Raw genomic sequence first — 16,166 nt, forward strand, 5'->3', positions numbered from 1 at the left:
AAGGATTTTTTGACTTTTTGTTTTATTTTGCTTCAAGGGATTATTTTGTTACTAATAAGTGGAGTTGGAAGAAGCCATTAGATATCTGTTGAAGCTCATCAGGAAGAAATTTCAAGTATGGGTTCAGACTTTTGGGCAGACTTTTGGCCACAGGTATAGAAAAGTAATGTTTATGTGATGAAGAAGTTCAGCAGGGCATTCTTGATGAAAAAGAATATTTAAGCTTTCAAAATGGAATAAATATCAAAAGAATTAATTTATTTTAGTAATTTTTTACTTAAAGCATTATAATTATAATATTCTCTTTTCTCTCTGGAATTGATATATGAACATCAAGTATGGATTTGTGACCTTGTGACTACAAGGACTTTTTAATTTATATCATTATTACAGAGGAGAGATGGCAATGTACCTTATTTGGAAAGTCACAATGAAAGTACAAAATTTCAAACTAAAATCAATCTACTTTCAGATGGTATGTTTTACACAGTATGAGACATTCAAGGTGTCATAAAAATCAGCTATCAATATTTGTGTCCAGTGAATAAAATAATAAATATCAGCCTCCAGAACAGGAACCATCACTGTAGGCTCTCCCTGTAGATGCAGCCAGGTCTTTTTCTCTGTGGATTCTGGTTTCCATTCAGGACATCTACACACTAGGGGTTAACACCACCACCACCACCACCACCATGAGTTGTGCATGACTGATTAAAGTTCTGGCTCAATTAGATACTACAATGTTGTCTTCAGAAGCATTACTTCTTTTTCATTTAATTGTGTATGGTATAGTTCTAGTTCCTAATATAAAATGTCTCAATTAAGGTAGAATACATTACTTTTGAGTTCTGAGACAGTTTAGTGGAATATCTGATTGTAGTTTCATCTAGTTGAAATGTTATGTGGTTATGTTTTTCTTAGGCACTGAATTCTGTTGCAATGTCAAATCTTCACAGGGAATTTTGTAATTTTCACTAATGAAAATTGGAAGCATTTCAGAAAAGAAATAGATCACCCAATGCAGGTTTCATCTTTGCTCTTCTACTCTTAACGGATCAGAGAGACCTAATTCAGCTACAAGCCTGGGAAGGTGAAGAGTAAAATTTATACAGAACATGTACTCAGACAGTCATCTGAGTATCTGTCATCGTTCTGAACAGAGATCCTGAGGTGTTCAGAGAGCAGTGTTGTTGGAAACTCAACAATATTTTTATTCATATTTTAAACTATATTAATTTTTGTTGTTTTCTAGGCATTATTAATTGAATAACATACATCCAGAAAACTCAAAAAATTTTTTGACACTACTTGATTTAGAGTTCAGAATCAGCTACCATCTACACAGAGATGATCCCCACTTGTTATTCTCAGGGGTTGAATTAATCTGTGGTATTTAATGAAATATAAATAGAACAGTCAAAGTGCGGTTCAGGTGCATGTATATGTTGTTCTGTAAACCCAAATCCCCTCATTTCATAGGTAGGTATTAATATAGTCAACATAGTTTTTCAGCTAAGTAGACATTTCTTATATCATAGTGGTTTAGAAATCCTCATTAATATCATTGGCAAAAATACATATCAGTTTTGGTAAAATATCAATAGTATAAAGGGATTTGGAAAAAAATGATATTCCTGCTCATTGTTATTACCAGATAGTTGAGGTAAATGGTACCACTATTTTATTATCTACCCTTCTTTACACCTGACTTACTTATACAGAATATATTCTCAAATGAAACTAAGGTGATTTGGGGGCAGTGGCACACACCTGTAATTGCAGAGTCTCAGGAATCTGAGGCAAGAGGATTGTGAGTTCAAAGCCAGCCTCAGCAACAGCAAGACACTAAGCAACTCGGTGAGAGCCTGTCTCTAAATAATATATAAAAAAGGACTTAGGATGTGATTCAGTGTTTAAGAACCCCTGAATTCAATATCTGGTATCTCCTCAAAAAACAAAAGACAAAACAAAGGTGCCATATCGAACCTGTTCACTCAGTCTGAACAATCTATAGTCTCCAAATCCCAGAGTTCTGAATGTTGAGGTTGCATCATCTGAGCCTCTAGTATATGAAAACATAGTTATCTATTATTTATTCAGAGTAGATTTTATTCTTGAATCATGAGGGAAAAATTGTATGAAGGCTTAAACTTTATTGTTGAGGACTAAATTTCCATTTCTGTATCCACATGTCTCCTTATCCATCACTCCAAAATTCTACTATTCTCTATAGGGCATAGAACTGTGTCACCTGAGTAAATGGGAATGTCTACATCAGGTGTTGGAAAGTAGAATATATTAGTGCTGCTGGAGAGCATTGCACAGCTCCCAGGGCAGGAAGACTTTTGGAGTCAAGTTCAGAGAAAGGAAAAACTAGCATCAGCTATTTTCTCCTATAGGCATTTCTCATTCAAAGGTAGTAGGAGAAACTCTGACAATCTCAGCATGTTTGCCTGATTTCCCTGGGAATACATAAGTATAATTTAGTTTGGGCCAAAGAAGTAAAATCCTGTTAAACATCTTGAAAACGGTTATCATAGTTAATGAATTGAAAGTAGAGTTTTTCTTTTAGATGATGCCCGATATCTAACCACCTCAATCACTTTTAATTAAGGTGATCTACCCTAAATTAACTGCATAGAGGAAGCAAAATACCTTTCTGAAGGTTTCATAGGATGTGCATCTTGGCAGAGAAATTATTAAAAAATCCAATAAATGTTTAAAAGTTATGTGTGATTTTAGTGTCAGAAGCTAAAAATAAGAAACCTGTGGATGAGTCTAAGAACATGGTAGATTAGCACAAAATAAAAATAGTAAGTGGAAGAACATGGGAAAATACAGAGTGAAGCACAGAAAGAAAAAATGATAGGAAATATGATAGGGAACTAAGAGACATGGTGAGAGAAACTAATGCTCCTAATACTCTACAAGTTTTAGGTACTTAAAGCTACTATTTTTGTTAAAAATTCATGGCTCTTTTTAGTTATATGTAACAGAAGAACCCATTTTAGTATAATTATACAAGCATGGAATATATCTTATTGCAGTTAGAGTTACATTCTTATTGATGCACATGATGGTGGGATTCACTGTGAGGTTTTCATATGTGCCTGTGGGAAAATTATGTCAGATTCATTCCACTGTATTTTCTTTTCCTATCCCTCTCCTTCCCTCTATCTCTAATCTACTGCATTTCTATTCTTCCCCTCACTGCCACCTAACTAACCCCTTTCTGTGTGTTAGCTTTCACAAATCAGAAAAAAACATTCCACAAATCAGAGAAAACATTTGGTTTAATAATGCTAGGTAGAAATTAGAAAATACATAAAGTGGGATATTTAATACACCTGCAGTGTTTAATCATATAAATAAAATCTGTGATACTCTATCCATTGACCTGTGCAGTCCATTTCTCTTAGCACCAATCTGGGCTGACAGTGGTGAGTTAGTTGTCTATAAACAATAGAAAGTGGTGGAGCCAGAATGACTTGACTTAGGAACCTAGCTAAGAAAGTCATGCGTCCTCCTCTTGACTTAGTAGGATGTTTGCTTTATGGGAAATATACTCTGTAGATTATTGTGTGAAAGAGCATTTGCACATGGTTCTGTCAGCAACCTCCGTTGAACATGAAGCTACCAGCCATGTGAATGAACTATCCTGGATTCCCATTTTGGCCAAGCCTTCAAATGACCTCAGTTCTGGAAGATAAGCAAGCTCAAACTCACGAGAGACCCAAAGAGGCAACTGTCAAGAGCCTTTGCCAAATTCAAGAGTCTGGAAATCATGAGAAAAATTAAATGTATTTTTATTTGAATTGGTATCTTGGGGATAAAATTTATTAAGCAGGGGCTGGAGATGTGGCTCAAGTGGTAGCGTGCTCGCCTGGCATGCGTGCGGCCCGGGTTCGATCCTCAGCACCACATACCAATAAAGATGTTATGTCCGCCGAGAACTAAAAAATAAATATTAAAAATTCTCTCTCTCTCTCTCTCCTCTCTCACTCTCTCTTTAAAAAAATAAAAATAAAAAAAATTTATTAAGCAGCAATAGCATCCAAGATTACACTATGAAACTCAGTAATACTACATTCCCATGTGTGTTGTGGCACTATTTAGAATAGCCATGGTATGGAATCACCCCAGCTGTTCACTGAAAGACAAATTCATAAAGTATAAGTGCTATATATATATAGCCAAAAAGAAGAATGAAATCCTGTCATTTACGTCAAAATAGATGGAACTGAAAGACATTGTGTTTTGTTTAATAAGCCAGATACAGAAAGACAAGAACCCATGTCCTCTATCATATGTGGAAGCCAAAAGGAGTCCATTGGAAAATAGGAGATTGCTACAGGGTGTAGGTCATATTTACAGCAATAGATATGTCCAATCTGGTATAAAAATTCTTGTGCATGAAGTGAAGAAGATGTGTATTTTGTGAATAATTTCTCTAACATATATAGTTTAAATTTCTACTTTGGAAAAAAGCCAAAGCAAATTTTCATTTAAGTAGAACAGACTCAAACATTGATTTACAAATTCTTTTATTACTTATTTTGCTTATTGCCATAGCTCAAAATGAGAACTTTTCATAAAACTATTGGCTTATATTCTTCAAAAATATCATGGGATACAAAGAAAAATTAAAAGAGTTTCATAGTAAGAAACAAAATGTTATGTTGAAATGAATTCAGCACATTACCCTACATTTTTTACTGTGAATGACATATTTAGTAAAATTAGTAAAAATCTGAACAAGACTTATACACTATATAATTATGTTACATCAAGGTGAATTTATGGAATTTTGCAACAGCAGTGTGGTTACATATAAAATTCTTGAAAATACTTTAGTAGTAATGGGACACATTACATTATCCACTTCCTCTTAATTACTCATGAAGAAAGATTTGATAAATTTAGGCATCAATGGATCAAAGGAGGTAATATTATAAAATAGTGGCATTTAGAAATCTTATTTAAAATTGCCTGGCAATTTTATACTATCCTTAACACTTTTCCAGAATTATCAATTTAACATTAATGAATAAATTAAATGAAAGAAAGACAAAAAGAAAAATCAATCCCCCAAACAAAAAATAAAATTGAAAACAATTTAAAGTCATTCCTATAATATTTCACCAAAAGAAACATTAACAGCCTTAAACACAAATAAACCTAGGACCAAACACCATAAAGGCTATGTATGATCTTTGAGAGATTATTAGAGATATTCCTCATAAATCAATTATCTCCATATTCATGTGTAGTCCAAATCCAATGTCAACCTAAATAATGTCATGCTTTTATTTGTAGTAAACATATAAAGTTGCTTCTAAAATGTATGTGAAACACATATGACCAAGTATGACCAAAGCATTAGGCAAGAAAAACTACACAATTAGAGGAGGTGCTGTAAAGCAATCTTTAAAGGAAACTTACTCACACATGCTATAAAGTTATAATAATTCAAGACGTAAGGACTGGTGGAAGGATACACAACAGAATTGAATGGAACAGAGTATAGAATGAGTAAGAAAATCTGCACCCTGTTTATTTCAAAGGTGACCTTGTGGTGGGGAAAAGCCTTTTCAGCAATAATGCTGAGTCAAATTGCTGCCCAAACAATAATGTGTAATTTTTCTTCACATCATACACACCCTTACAATATGAACCTCAGAAAGATTGTACAATATATGCAAAATAAAAGGAATTAAACATGTATAACATACTCTGGGAGAATATTTTTATGCTCTCATGGTAGAGAGTTTCTATTTAGGGTACAAAAAATGTTGACAATCTGTGCTTCATTAAGAACTACATTTGACACCTGAAAGAATACCATATTAAGAGAGTGAAAGTAAAAAGCAAAGGTTAAAAATCTGATACAAATACACACGTATCTACACCAGAAGGTATTACCATTAAAATATGTAGGATCATTATTTGGGAAGTCAACAAGAAAAATCTCAATATCACTTGAATGTATCCATACATGGTCATGTGGTCATTCAGCAGAAAACTCAACAGCAATAAAAATAAAGGAAGCTCTGCTACAAATAGCAAAATGGGTAAACTCTAAGCACAATGTGGAGTCACAGTAGGTACAACAAGAGAAGATACTGCATGATTTTACATAATGGTCAAATCTACAAAATTTTTCTTTGGCAGCTAATGTCAGAGTGCACATCTTCAGAAGGGAGGAGGGCACAGTGACTGGAGGAATGTGCAGCAGGTGACTTCTGGGAGCTGCTAATGCTCTCTGATGATCCAGGGAGAGAAACTTTCCAGAGTTTTCATTCATTCATTTTTTATACAGTGTTCTCTATGAATTGCAACAAATAATAATGTTTACTTAGAACTATTCCTCTTAAAACCGTTTGACAGGGCCTAAAAGATAAATGATCATTGAGAAGAATCATAGTTCATTTTGGAACATGTGTTCTCCATGCTGTCTGCTCTTAGAGACATGCCACTAAAGTATCAGTCAGCCCTGACCTCTCTTACCTGAGCAGACCACAGAGGCTGTGTTTCCATGGGCACAGGCAGGAACACCCAGGCCACTCACAGGGCAATTCCACAAGAAGGACTCAGACCCTGAGCAGTGGAATCGTTGTCTCCAGATCTCATCTTCTCTCTCCACAAAGTATTCTCCTTTTGGGATGGAGATTGCAACCCCACAGCCCAGCTGACGGCAGACAACATTGGCATTGGCCATATTCCAGTGGGAGGCACAGAGTGTTCTCCAGCCTTCAGAAGTCTTAATCTCCACTTGACCCTTACACCTAGAGCTGCCATTTTTCATGAGCCGAATATCTGTATATCCTGGTAGAAGACAGGGTTTTAGCTACATCTCACATTTTTATTACCCCCCTCAGAGTTATATGGTGGTTAACATCCTGTTGTTTTTCTCACCTGAGCAGACAACATGCACAGCTCCTCTGTGTGGGCAGCTTCCTCCAGGACAAGGCACTCTGGGGCAGAACCAGAGCTCAGGCTCCTGCCCCTCACACTGGAACTCTTCAGCCCAGAACAGTTCACCAGGTTCTCTGGCTGGCAGGTTCACCAGGATAGATACAGCCTGGCCACACCCCAGCTCTGCACAAATGATCTGGGCCATCGGGGAGGTGAAATTCCCATCAGATACTGGAAACCACTCTCCTCCAGAATTCACTTCCACTCGCCCAGAGCAATGTCCAGCTCCTCCTTCCAAACGCACAAATCCTATGGAAGAAATTAACTATCAAAATGAGTATCTTGGCTTGGAATTCATAGCCACATGTCTCAGGCAATGCTTGAGAGTTTTTCTTTTCCCATTGTGTTGGGAGTGTATTAAACAGTTGGTATCAGAATGGAAATTTCTGGAGCAAGTGTGTGAAGAATAATGTACAAGGAGGAATTTAAAAGATCAACTCTGAATGATTGATTTAAGAAATTAATGGATATCTGTATAACTCCTTGTGTTTGTGTTTGTGTGTGTAATATATGTGTTTTTGCTTTTTTTCTATATGAACATACTATACTTTATATTAAAAAGATACCTGTGTGTGTGTCTGTATATCTGTCTCTATCAGTCTACTTCCTTTTTTATAGCACCTATATCAATCCACTGAATTTGAACTCCAGTAGAAAATAACTGGGCTTAATTTTCACAATTTTATCCTCAAGAACTTTTTCTTCACTAAAGAAATTCCAACTAACTTAACATTTGTTAATGAATTAAAAATATAAATATGTATCAAAAACTGACAATTTATATCTATTTTCCATTTAGAGATGAGGGAACAGTCCATTAAATAGTGTGAGCCTGAGATGAAACCAGGTTATTTTGACTAAAATAATCAGGGTTTTATATCATACTTCCTAAGACAGCAAGAGAATTTAGAAGTAGGATCAGAAGTACACACACACACACACACACACACTCAAGAAGTCATCAAGAGATTTGAGCAAGTTTTTTTGCATTTTTGTTTTATTTTATTTTGAGAGATTATTTTCTTACTAATAAGTGGAGTTGGAAGAAGCCATTAGCTATCTATTGAATCTCATCAGGAAGATATTTCAAGTATGGGTTCACACCTTTGAACAGGCATTTGGCCACAGGTATGGAAAAGAAAGTAAGCAAGTTTAGGTCATGAAGAAGTTCAGCAGAGAATTCTTGCTGAAGAGAATAATATAATCATTGATTATTTTTCCAAAGTAAGCCTTCAAAATGGATTTAACATCAAAAGTATTCATCTACATTATCAAAATTTTTACTTAAAGCATTATAATTAGAATACTATAATTTCTCTCTGAAACTGATATATTAACATTTAGTGTGGATTTATGACTACAAGGACTTTTTAATTTATATAATTTTTACAGAAGAGTGATGATAATGTACCTTACTTGGAAAGTCACAATGAAAATACAAAATTTCAAATTGAAATCATTATACTTTCACATGGTATGTTTTACAGAGTATGAGACCTGCCGGGCATCATAAAACTTAGCTATCAATATTGGTGTACAGTGACGGGAACAGTTAAGTTCAGACTCCAGAACAGAAATCATCACTGTAGGCTCTCCCTGTGGATGCAGCCTGCTCTTTTTTTCTGTGGATTCTGGTTTCTATTCAGGACATCTACACACTATGGGTTAACACCACCACCATAATGAGTTGTGCATGACTGATTAAAGTTCTGGCTCTATTAGATACACAAACTTGTCTGCAGAAGCACTACTTCTTTTTCATTTAATTGTATATTATATATTACTAGATCCCAATATAGAATGCCTCAAGTGAGTTAGAATAACATTATTTTGAGTTCTGAGACATTTCAGTAGAATATATGATTGTAGTGTTCTCCAATTGAAATGTTATGTGGCACATTTTCTTCGGCACTGGACTAAGAAAAACATTGTATTGCAATATCATATCTTCACAAAGAACTTTTTTATAAATCACACTAATGAAAATTGGAAACATTTCAGATAAAAAATATACAGATTATCCAAAGGTTTCATCTTTGGTCCTCTACTATTCACAGATCAGAAAGACCTAATCCAGTTATAAGCCTGAGAGAGTGAAGAGTAAAATTTATACAGAACACATACTCATAACATCAATTGAGTGTCTATCATTGTGCTGAACAGAGATCCTGAGGTGTTCAGAGGACAGTGGTTTTGCAAACTCAACAATATTTTTATTCATCTTTAAAACTATATTATTTGTTGTTTTCTAGGCATTTTTAATGAAATAACATACATTCAGAAAACTCAAAACATTTTTTTAAATACTTGATGTACAAATTAGAGTCAGCTACCATCTACACAGAGATGATCCCCACTTGTTATTCTCAGGGGTAGAATTGCTCTGTTGTATTTAATCAAATATAAATAGAACAGTCAAAGTATGGTTCAGAAGTAGGTATACATTGCTCTATAAACCCAGATCCCCTGACTCCAGAGGTAGGTATTACTACGGTCTACATAGTTCTTCAGCTAAGTAGGTATTTCTTATATCTTAGTGGTTTAGAAATCCTCATTAGTACTATTGGCAAAAATACATATCAGTTTTGATAAAATATGGTATAAATGGATTTGGAGATAAAAAATTATTTTCCTTACTTATCTGCATTGCCAGATGGTTGAGGTAAATAATTCAACCATTTATTGTTTATCATCCCGTACACCTATTTTGTTTATACAAAATACATTCTCAAATAAAACTAAGGTGCAACAGGTGCTCTGGCACATGCCTGTAATCCCAGTGGCTCTCAGGAGGCTGAGGCAGGAGGATTGTGAGTTAAAAACCAGCCTCAAGCAACAGCCAGATGCTAAGCAACTCAGTGAGACCCTGTCTCTAAATAAAATATAAGAAAGAGGTTAGGATGTGGCTCAGTGTTTAAGCATCCTTGAGTTCCATCTCCAGTAACAACAACAATAACAACAACAACAACAACAACAACAACAACAAACTAAGGTATTTTGAACCTATTCACTCAGTTTGACCAATCTACAGTCACCAAATCCCAGAGGTCTGAATGTTGAGGTTGGTTCATCTGGACCTCTAGTGTATGAACACTAATTATCAAATATATTATCAGAGTAGTCCTTCTTCTTGAATCAAGAGGAAATATTATGAAGGCTGCAACATTACTGAAGAGACCTAAATTGGTAAGATTTACCCAGAATGGTAATTTTTCAAGTATTCAAAGTATTGATATGCATTGCTCCCTCTGAGTTGTGTTGGAAATTTCTTCTTTCAGTTTTGAGGCATAAGATGAAGCAAACCTACCTGAGGCTTTATTGAAACATAAAAATTAAATATAATATTCAACGTTGGGTCCAGCAACCTCATTTCTGTGTCCACCTGTCTCCTTGTCCACTACTGTACAATCTTAATATTCTGTTTAGGTCTCAGAACTGTGTCACCTGAGTACATGGGATTGCCTCCATCATGTGTTGTATTTGCCCAGGCAGTGGTCCACAAAGGTCAAGTGTCTGCCTCAAAGAGCAAATTTTACCATTGGGCTTCCAAGTTACCTTTGAAAGCCAGAGGTGTCAGCATGACCTGTCCATCAATGCACAGCAGGGGACATTAGAGGCCCAGTATGGTTTAAAATGCCTCTCACTGACAAAGGGTAAAAATGGGGCAGAGAGGTCTTCAAAGTAGACACCTAAACTTTCTGCCCAGTCCTATTGTACCAAACATGTGTATAAAGGCAATTTTGAGAGTCTCCTTCCATGTTTTCTTATTCAAAACATATGCCCAAACTTTCCAAGTTATAGAAGTATGTGTTTGGGTTTTTTTGTTGTTGTTCTGAATACGTATATTTCAAGGAAATAATATTGTTATCTTTGTGGAGCTGCATAAGTATTGGAATAAAAGTTTCAAGCAATTGGAAAAATTTGTGAGACATGGATAGAAAAAGAAAGAAAAATTCAACCTGCAAAAGTATATTGAACCAAATGAATCATTCTCACTGGAGTAAATTAAAATTTGCAGTCAGATATATCCTTGTCTGATCTTTTGCTACATAGACACATTGCTTCCTTGGGAATGTTTCAAGTTTCTGAAAAATGTGTCATCCATGGGATCTCTTCTTCTCCCATTCTGACCTCAATGACATAAGTTTGAGTCGCTTTTGTTAATAATTCTTCTCCTTTTGTACAGCTAAGGTGTACAGGATTCACACAAATGTACACAGATTTCCTCATTGTACACCCAGGGTGTTAAGTGATGCTCAGATAATTCATGTGTGTTCTTTGTCACCCTTCTGTTGCCATCTTCCATATACTGTAAGCTTTTTCAGTCTTCAAAACATTCTATTTGTCTCCTTGTTCCCATTGTTATAAAATTTACCTTCCAATGCACTTTTCTTGTATCATTGAATCCATCAATGTAAACTATATAATCTTTCCCCCATATCTTCTCATTTTTCTCCTTAAATTTATTTCAACTGATCCCTAAAAACAGAAATAGTGTACATTTTAACGGGTAAAGAGATGTTCTGGTGTATGTATACATTGTGTTATCTTTGTCTCCTCACACACTTTATTTCTTTTTGTTGAAAATTTCCAAATGCTTTCTTACGACTTTTTGAAACATAGTTTATTATTGTTTTCTATAGTCACCCTATTGTGTAGTGGTGCACCAGAAATTTTTGCTCTTATCTAAGCAAAATCTCTTATTCATTTACCATCTGTAGCCTTCCATCTATATCCCCTACACTCTCCAGCCTATAGCAATCACAATTCCAGTCTCAAATTCCAAATGGTCAACTCTTTCAGATTTGACATATAATAAGATTATAAAGCACTTTTCTTTCCTTGCCTGAGTTATTTCACATAGTAAATGAAAGGTTTTAATTCCTTTCTTCCCTAGAGTGTTACATTGCACAAATTTATTTTATTTTATTTATCCATTTATCAGTTGATGGACACTTACATCAATTCCATTTCTTAGATAATGGCAGTATTCCTGTCTCTTTAACACCCGATTTTATTTATTTTATTATCTTTGGATATATGCTCAGCAGTGGATTAATATATTATATGGTAATTTTTCTGGGAAATTTCTGGTATATGTCTTCATATTTCCTGTGTTTGTAAAGGATAGTTTTGCTTTCTGTATTTTTAAAAAATATTTATTTATTCTAATTTGTTATACATGACAGCAGTATGCATTTAAATTCATAGTACACATATAGCTCATGATTTCTCCTGTCTCTGATTGCTCACAAGGTAGAGTCACAACATGTATTCATACGTGTACTTATGGTAATGATGTCCATCTCATTCTACCATCTTTCCTATCTACCTTCCCCTTTCCTTCCTCTCCCTCCCCTTTGCTCTATAAAGTTCCTCTATTACTTCCATGCTCTCTCTGTACCCATCCCCAGAGAAATCAGCATCCACATATCAGAGAAAACATTTGGCCTTTGGGTTTTTGGGATTGGCTTTCTTCCTTTAGCATAATATTCTCCAACTCCATTCATTTACTTGCAAATGCCATGATTTTATTCTCTTTTAATGCTGAGCAATATTCCATTGTGTGTGTGTATGTGTATGTATGTATGTGTGTGTGTATATATATATATATATATATATATATATATATATATATATATATATACATATATGTGTGTGTGTGTGTGTGTGTGTGTGTGTATCACAGTTTTATCTATTCATCTACTGAAGGATATCCAGGTTGGTTCAGCAATTTAGCTATTGTCAATGAGTTCTGTATTTTTGATTGGCAGGGTTTTCTTTCACTCTATGAAAATCTCATGACACTCACTCACTTTTGGTCTATATGTTTGCTGTTGAGAAGCCTGCCATCAAGTGATTTAGGCCACCCTTATGTGTTGTTTGTTTCTTTTCTCTTAATTTCTTTAAACTCTTTATCTTTCATCTTTGAGAGTAACATGTAACATGTAAAGAGCCCAAGGCTCCAGGTCAAATCTGGGTGGCCAATTAAATTTTCACCCCAAGCAGAGACTTAACTCTCTACTTTCTCCATAGTGTGCTGTCTGGGTTTGGGGAGAAATGAGGAGAGTGGTTCTGTAGCCACCAATGCTTCCATGCTATTTCACAACCCTAGGAAACAACTAGGACAACACAGAACTGGGAATTCACCAAGGCCCTAAAGGCTATGAGCTGCCTACTGATGAGGTAGAGTCAAAGACTAGGACTCCTGCAACCAACCACAGGCTCTACTTGAATATGTCCCACCAGCACTCAGGTCTTTCTCACCCTATGGTCTCTGTCCTACAGTTGAGGCCTCTAATTCCCACTGAGTGCTGAGTATCACTCCCCCATGGTGGGCCTGACACTGAGCTACAACACAAAGTTCTATGGCAGCCCTGTGCCCTGCTCCTTAACAGGTGGAGTCTTACTTCCTTCTCTGCCAAGGCAGCTTGGAGGAGTGGTGGTGGAGACAGCCTCTTTGCTGCTGACTAAACACAGTTCTAGATTCTCAGTCTGAAGGCACTGGTATAGAAATCAGTGTTGTCAGACTCTACAGGACACCAGGTTTTATTCTGGCAGTTCTTGTCCTGGGTTTTAAGTCTTAAGCCTAAGGTTTATTTCTTTTCCATTCCCCAGGAAGGATGCATCTGTCTTCATGCTGGGCTGATTAAGGTTGGAAACTTGTAAACTTCCTCCCTTTTAAATATGTCATTTCTTTTTAATATACTAAAATCAGGCACTCACCTCGTGTATTGTCTCTTATCAAGCTAGTTTGGTGTGTGAATAGCAGTTAACTAAGTGTATTTGTGGAGATCACTGAATAAATATCCTGGTTCTAAACTATATGTTCTCTTACCATAATTAATATGCACTAATATTTTATGGAATTCAACATTATCCAGGACTGGGTTACATTAAACTTCCCAAATATGAGTTTATACAGATGTTGCTTTGAAAAGGAAACCTAATGTATATATGTATATAATGTGTATATATACACACACACACACACACACACACACACACACACACATTCATTTCAACAGAGAAAAGCAAAAACTCATTCTTGTGTGTCTTTTGAAAAGTACTGCAAACAGAATGTGTGGTAATTATGTGTCATTCTAAAAATAGTAAACTAGAGAAACAAAATTATGAAGATTGATTTTAAGTGGAATCATCCTACAACAAGCCTATCTTATCAAGAAAGATAATTGAGAAAGAAAAGTAGAATGTTTAAAGTTTACAAGAAGAGAAACCAATGAAGCTCGTCATGTGCAGCTATTTCAAACACTCAGGGTCTATGAAAGAACCTCTCTGTCCTCTATAGACTGTTCTTTTTCTACCCCCCCCCCATGGGTAAGGCACTCACTTCCTTAGACCTTTTCATTCTCCAATACAGTAGGAATTCACTGGCCATACCTGAGCAGATGACACCTGCATCCAACTTGTGTGTGCAGTAGTGTTGTCCCCAGCCTACGGAAGAGCACTGCCACACATGGGACTCCTCTCCTGTGCACTTCAGGTCATCCAGCCAAATGGGCCCTGATCCTTCCCCAAAGAATGCCTCGTGCATGGCATTTAGGGCCTCTCCACAGCCCATTTGTCTGCACACCACGTGGGCATCATTCAGGTCCCAGCTGTAGTCACAGACAGTGCCCCAGGAATGCTGGTAAAAAACCTCCACTCTGCCTGCACAGCGACTGCCCCCGTCCACCAGGCGAAGCTGTCGAGTGTCTGGGGAGAAAGAATCATGTCAATGTTTGCATTTACAAAGAGAATGAGAAGAGTTCTACTCCCTCCCACAAACTAAGCTTTCAGAATGCAGAGTTTGCTGGGTAAGACATGGAGTTGTTACACCACGGTAGCAGCTAAATCTCAGTTGCTACCAAAACAAGTAGAACAATTAATTGTGTAAAAAAGAAAAAAGGAATTAAACTCATTGTCCATTCCTACACAGTACACTCATAGCAACTGCCCAACACAAAACAGCTTTCAGTGGGAGGGGTGTGCAATGCTACCAGGGCTCCAACCACAGGAGCGCCGTGAGACAGTTCCCTTAATTGGGAACTGCTAAGGGAAAGGGAACCCGGAAAATTTTGTAGAACAGAGAGATCATGAACTGGGAAATCTTCAGGCATGATAGGGAGATAGGACTGGGCGATCAAGTCATATGAGCAGACCAAAAAGAAACCCTTGAGGTGAAATCTCCCTGCAGAGACTGACAGGTGCTATGCCTCACTTCCATGTGCCCTGCATGAGGTCCAGCTTTCCCACCCTGGTTGTCTTCACCATGCTGAGAGCTGAGATACCAGCTAACAACAGACAGCTCCACCCATTGGATGAGAAGAGAAGCAGGAAAGACGCTGATCTCCAAAACAATCAATAATACTGGTTACTTCCTTCAAACCTTTTTTCTTTTTCTTCTCTTCCTCTATCCTCCCACCCTCGCATCCCCCACATATGTGAAACCAAGTGCTTTTCATGAATTAAGATTTTTTGGGACTGCAACATCTGAATAATATAATATAGGTGTGTTGTATATACCTTGTTTTTCCTCTAAAATAGGCCATATAATATGCCACAAAGCAACTCTTAGCACTTACAAAAAGTAGAGACACTACCCTGCATTTTATCAGATCATAATGGAATTAAATTAGAAATCAATGACAAAATAAATAATAAAAATTATTCCAACACTAGGAGATTTAAAATACAATACTGGGGCTGGGGATGTGGCTCAAGCAGTAGCGCGCTCGCCTGTCATGGGTGCAGCCCGGGTTCGATCCTCAGCACCACATACAAACAAAGATGTTGTGTCTGCTGAAAACCAAATAAATAAATAAATATTAAAAATTCTCTCTCTCTCTCTCTCTCTCTCTCTCTCTCTCTCTCTCCCTCTCTCTTTAAAAAATTTAAAAAATGAAAATACAGTACTGAATGAGCAGTGGGTTGCAAAATACATCAAGGAGGAGATTAAAAAATTCTTAGAGGTAAATGAGAACATGTACACAACATATCAAAATCTCTGAGACTCTATGAAAGCACTGCTAAGAGGAAAGTTTATTCCATGGAGTTCATTTCTTAAAAGAAGAAAAAGTCAATAAATAAATGACCTAGCATTACATCTCAAATCCCTAGAAAAAGAAGAACAAATCAACACCAAAAGCAGTAGAAGACAGGAAATAATTAAAATCATACCTGAAACCAAT

The 16,166-nt window shown here is 36.3% G+C and overlaps 1 protein-coding gene across 1 annotated transcript in view; it reads right to left on the minus strand.

The window, feature by feature from the left end:
* Nucleotides 1–16,166, minus strand: part of LOC308658151 (antigen WC1.1-like) — a gene marked incomplete at both ends in the record, with an annotated part of 116,331 nt that overhangs the window by 77,921 nt on the left and 22,244 nt on the right. Inside the window, 3 exons of the mRNA XM_081310776.1 lie at nt 6,508–6,825; nt 6,916–7,224; nt 14,377–14,691. Coding sequence (XP_081166902.1) covers nt 6,508–6,825; nt 6,916–7,224; nt 14,377–14,691 — 942 coding nt within the window. The remainder of the gene's footprint in view (nt 1–6,507; nt 6,826–6,915; nt 7,225–14,376; nt 14,692–16,166) is intronic.

This window comes from Spermophilus citellus (assembly GCF_964194105.1).
Source record: "Spermophilus citellus genome assembly, chromosome: 10".
Taxonomy (NCBI): Eukaryota; Metazoa; Chordata; class Mammalia; order Rodentia; family Sciuridae; genus Spermophilus; species Spermophilus citellus.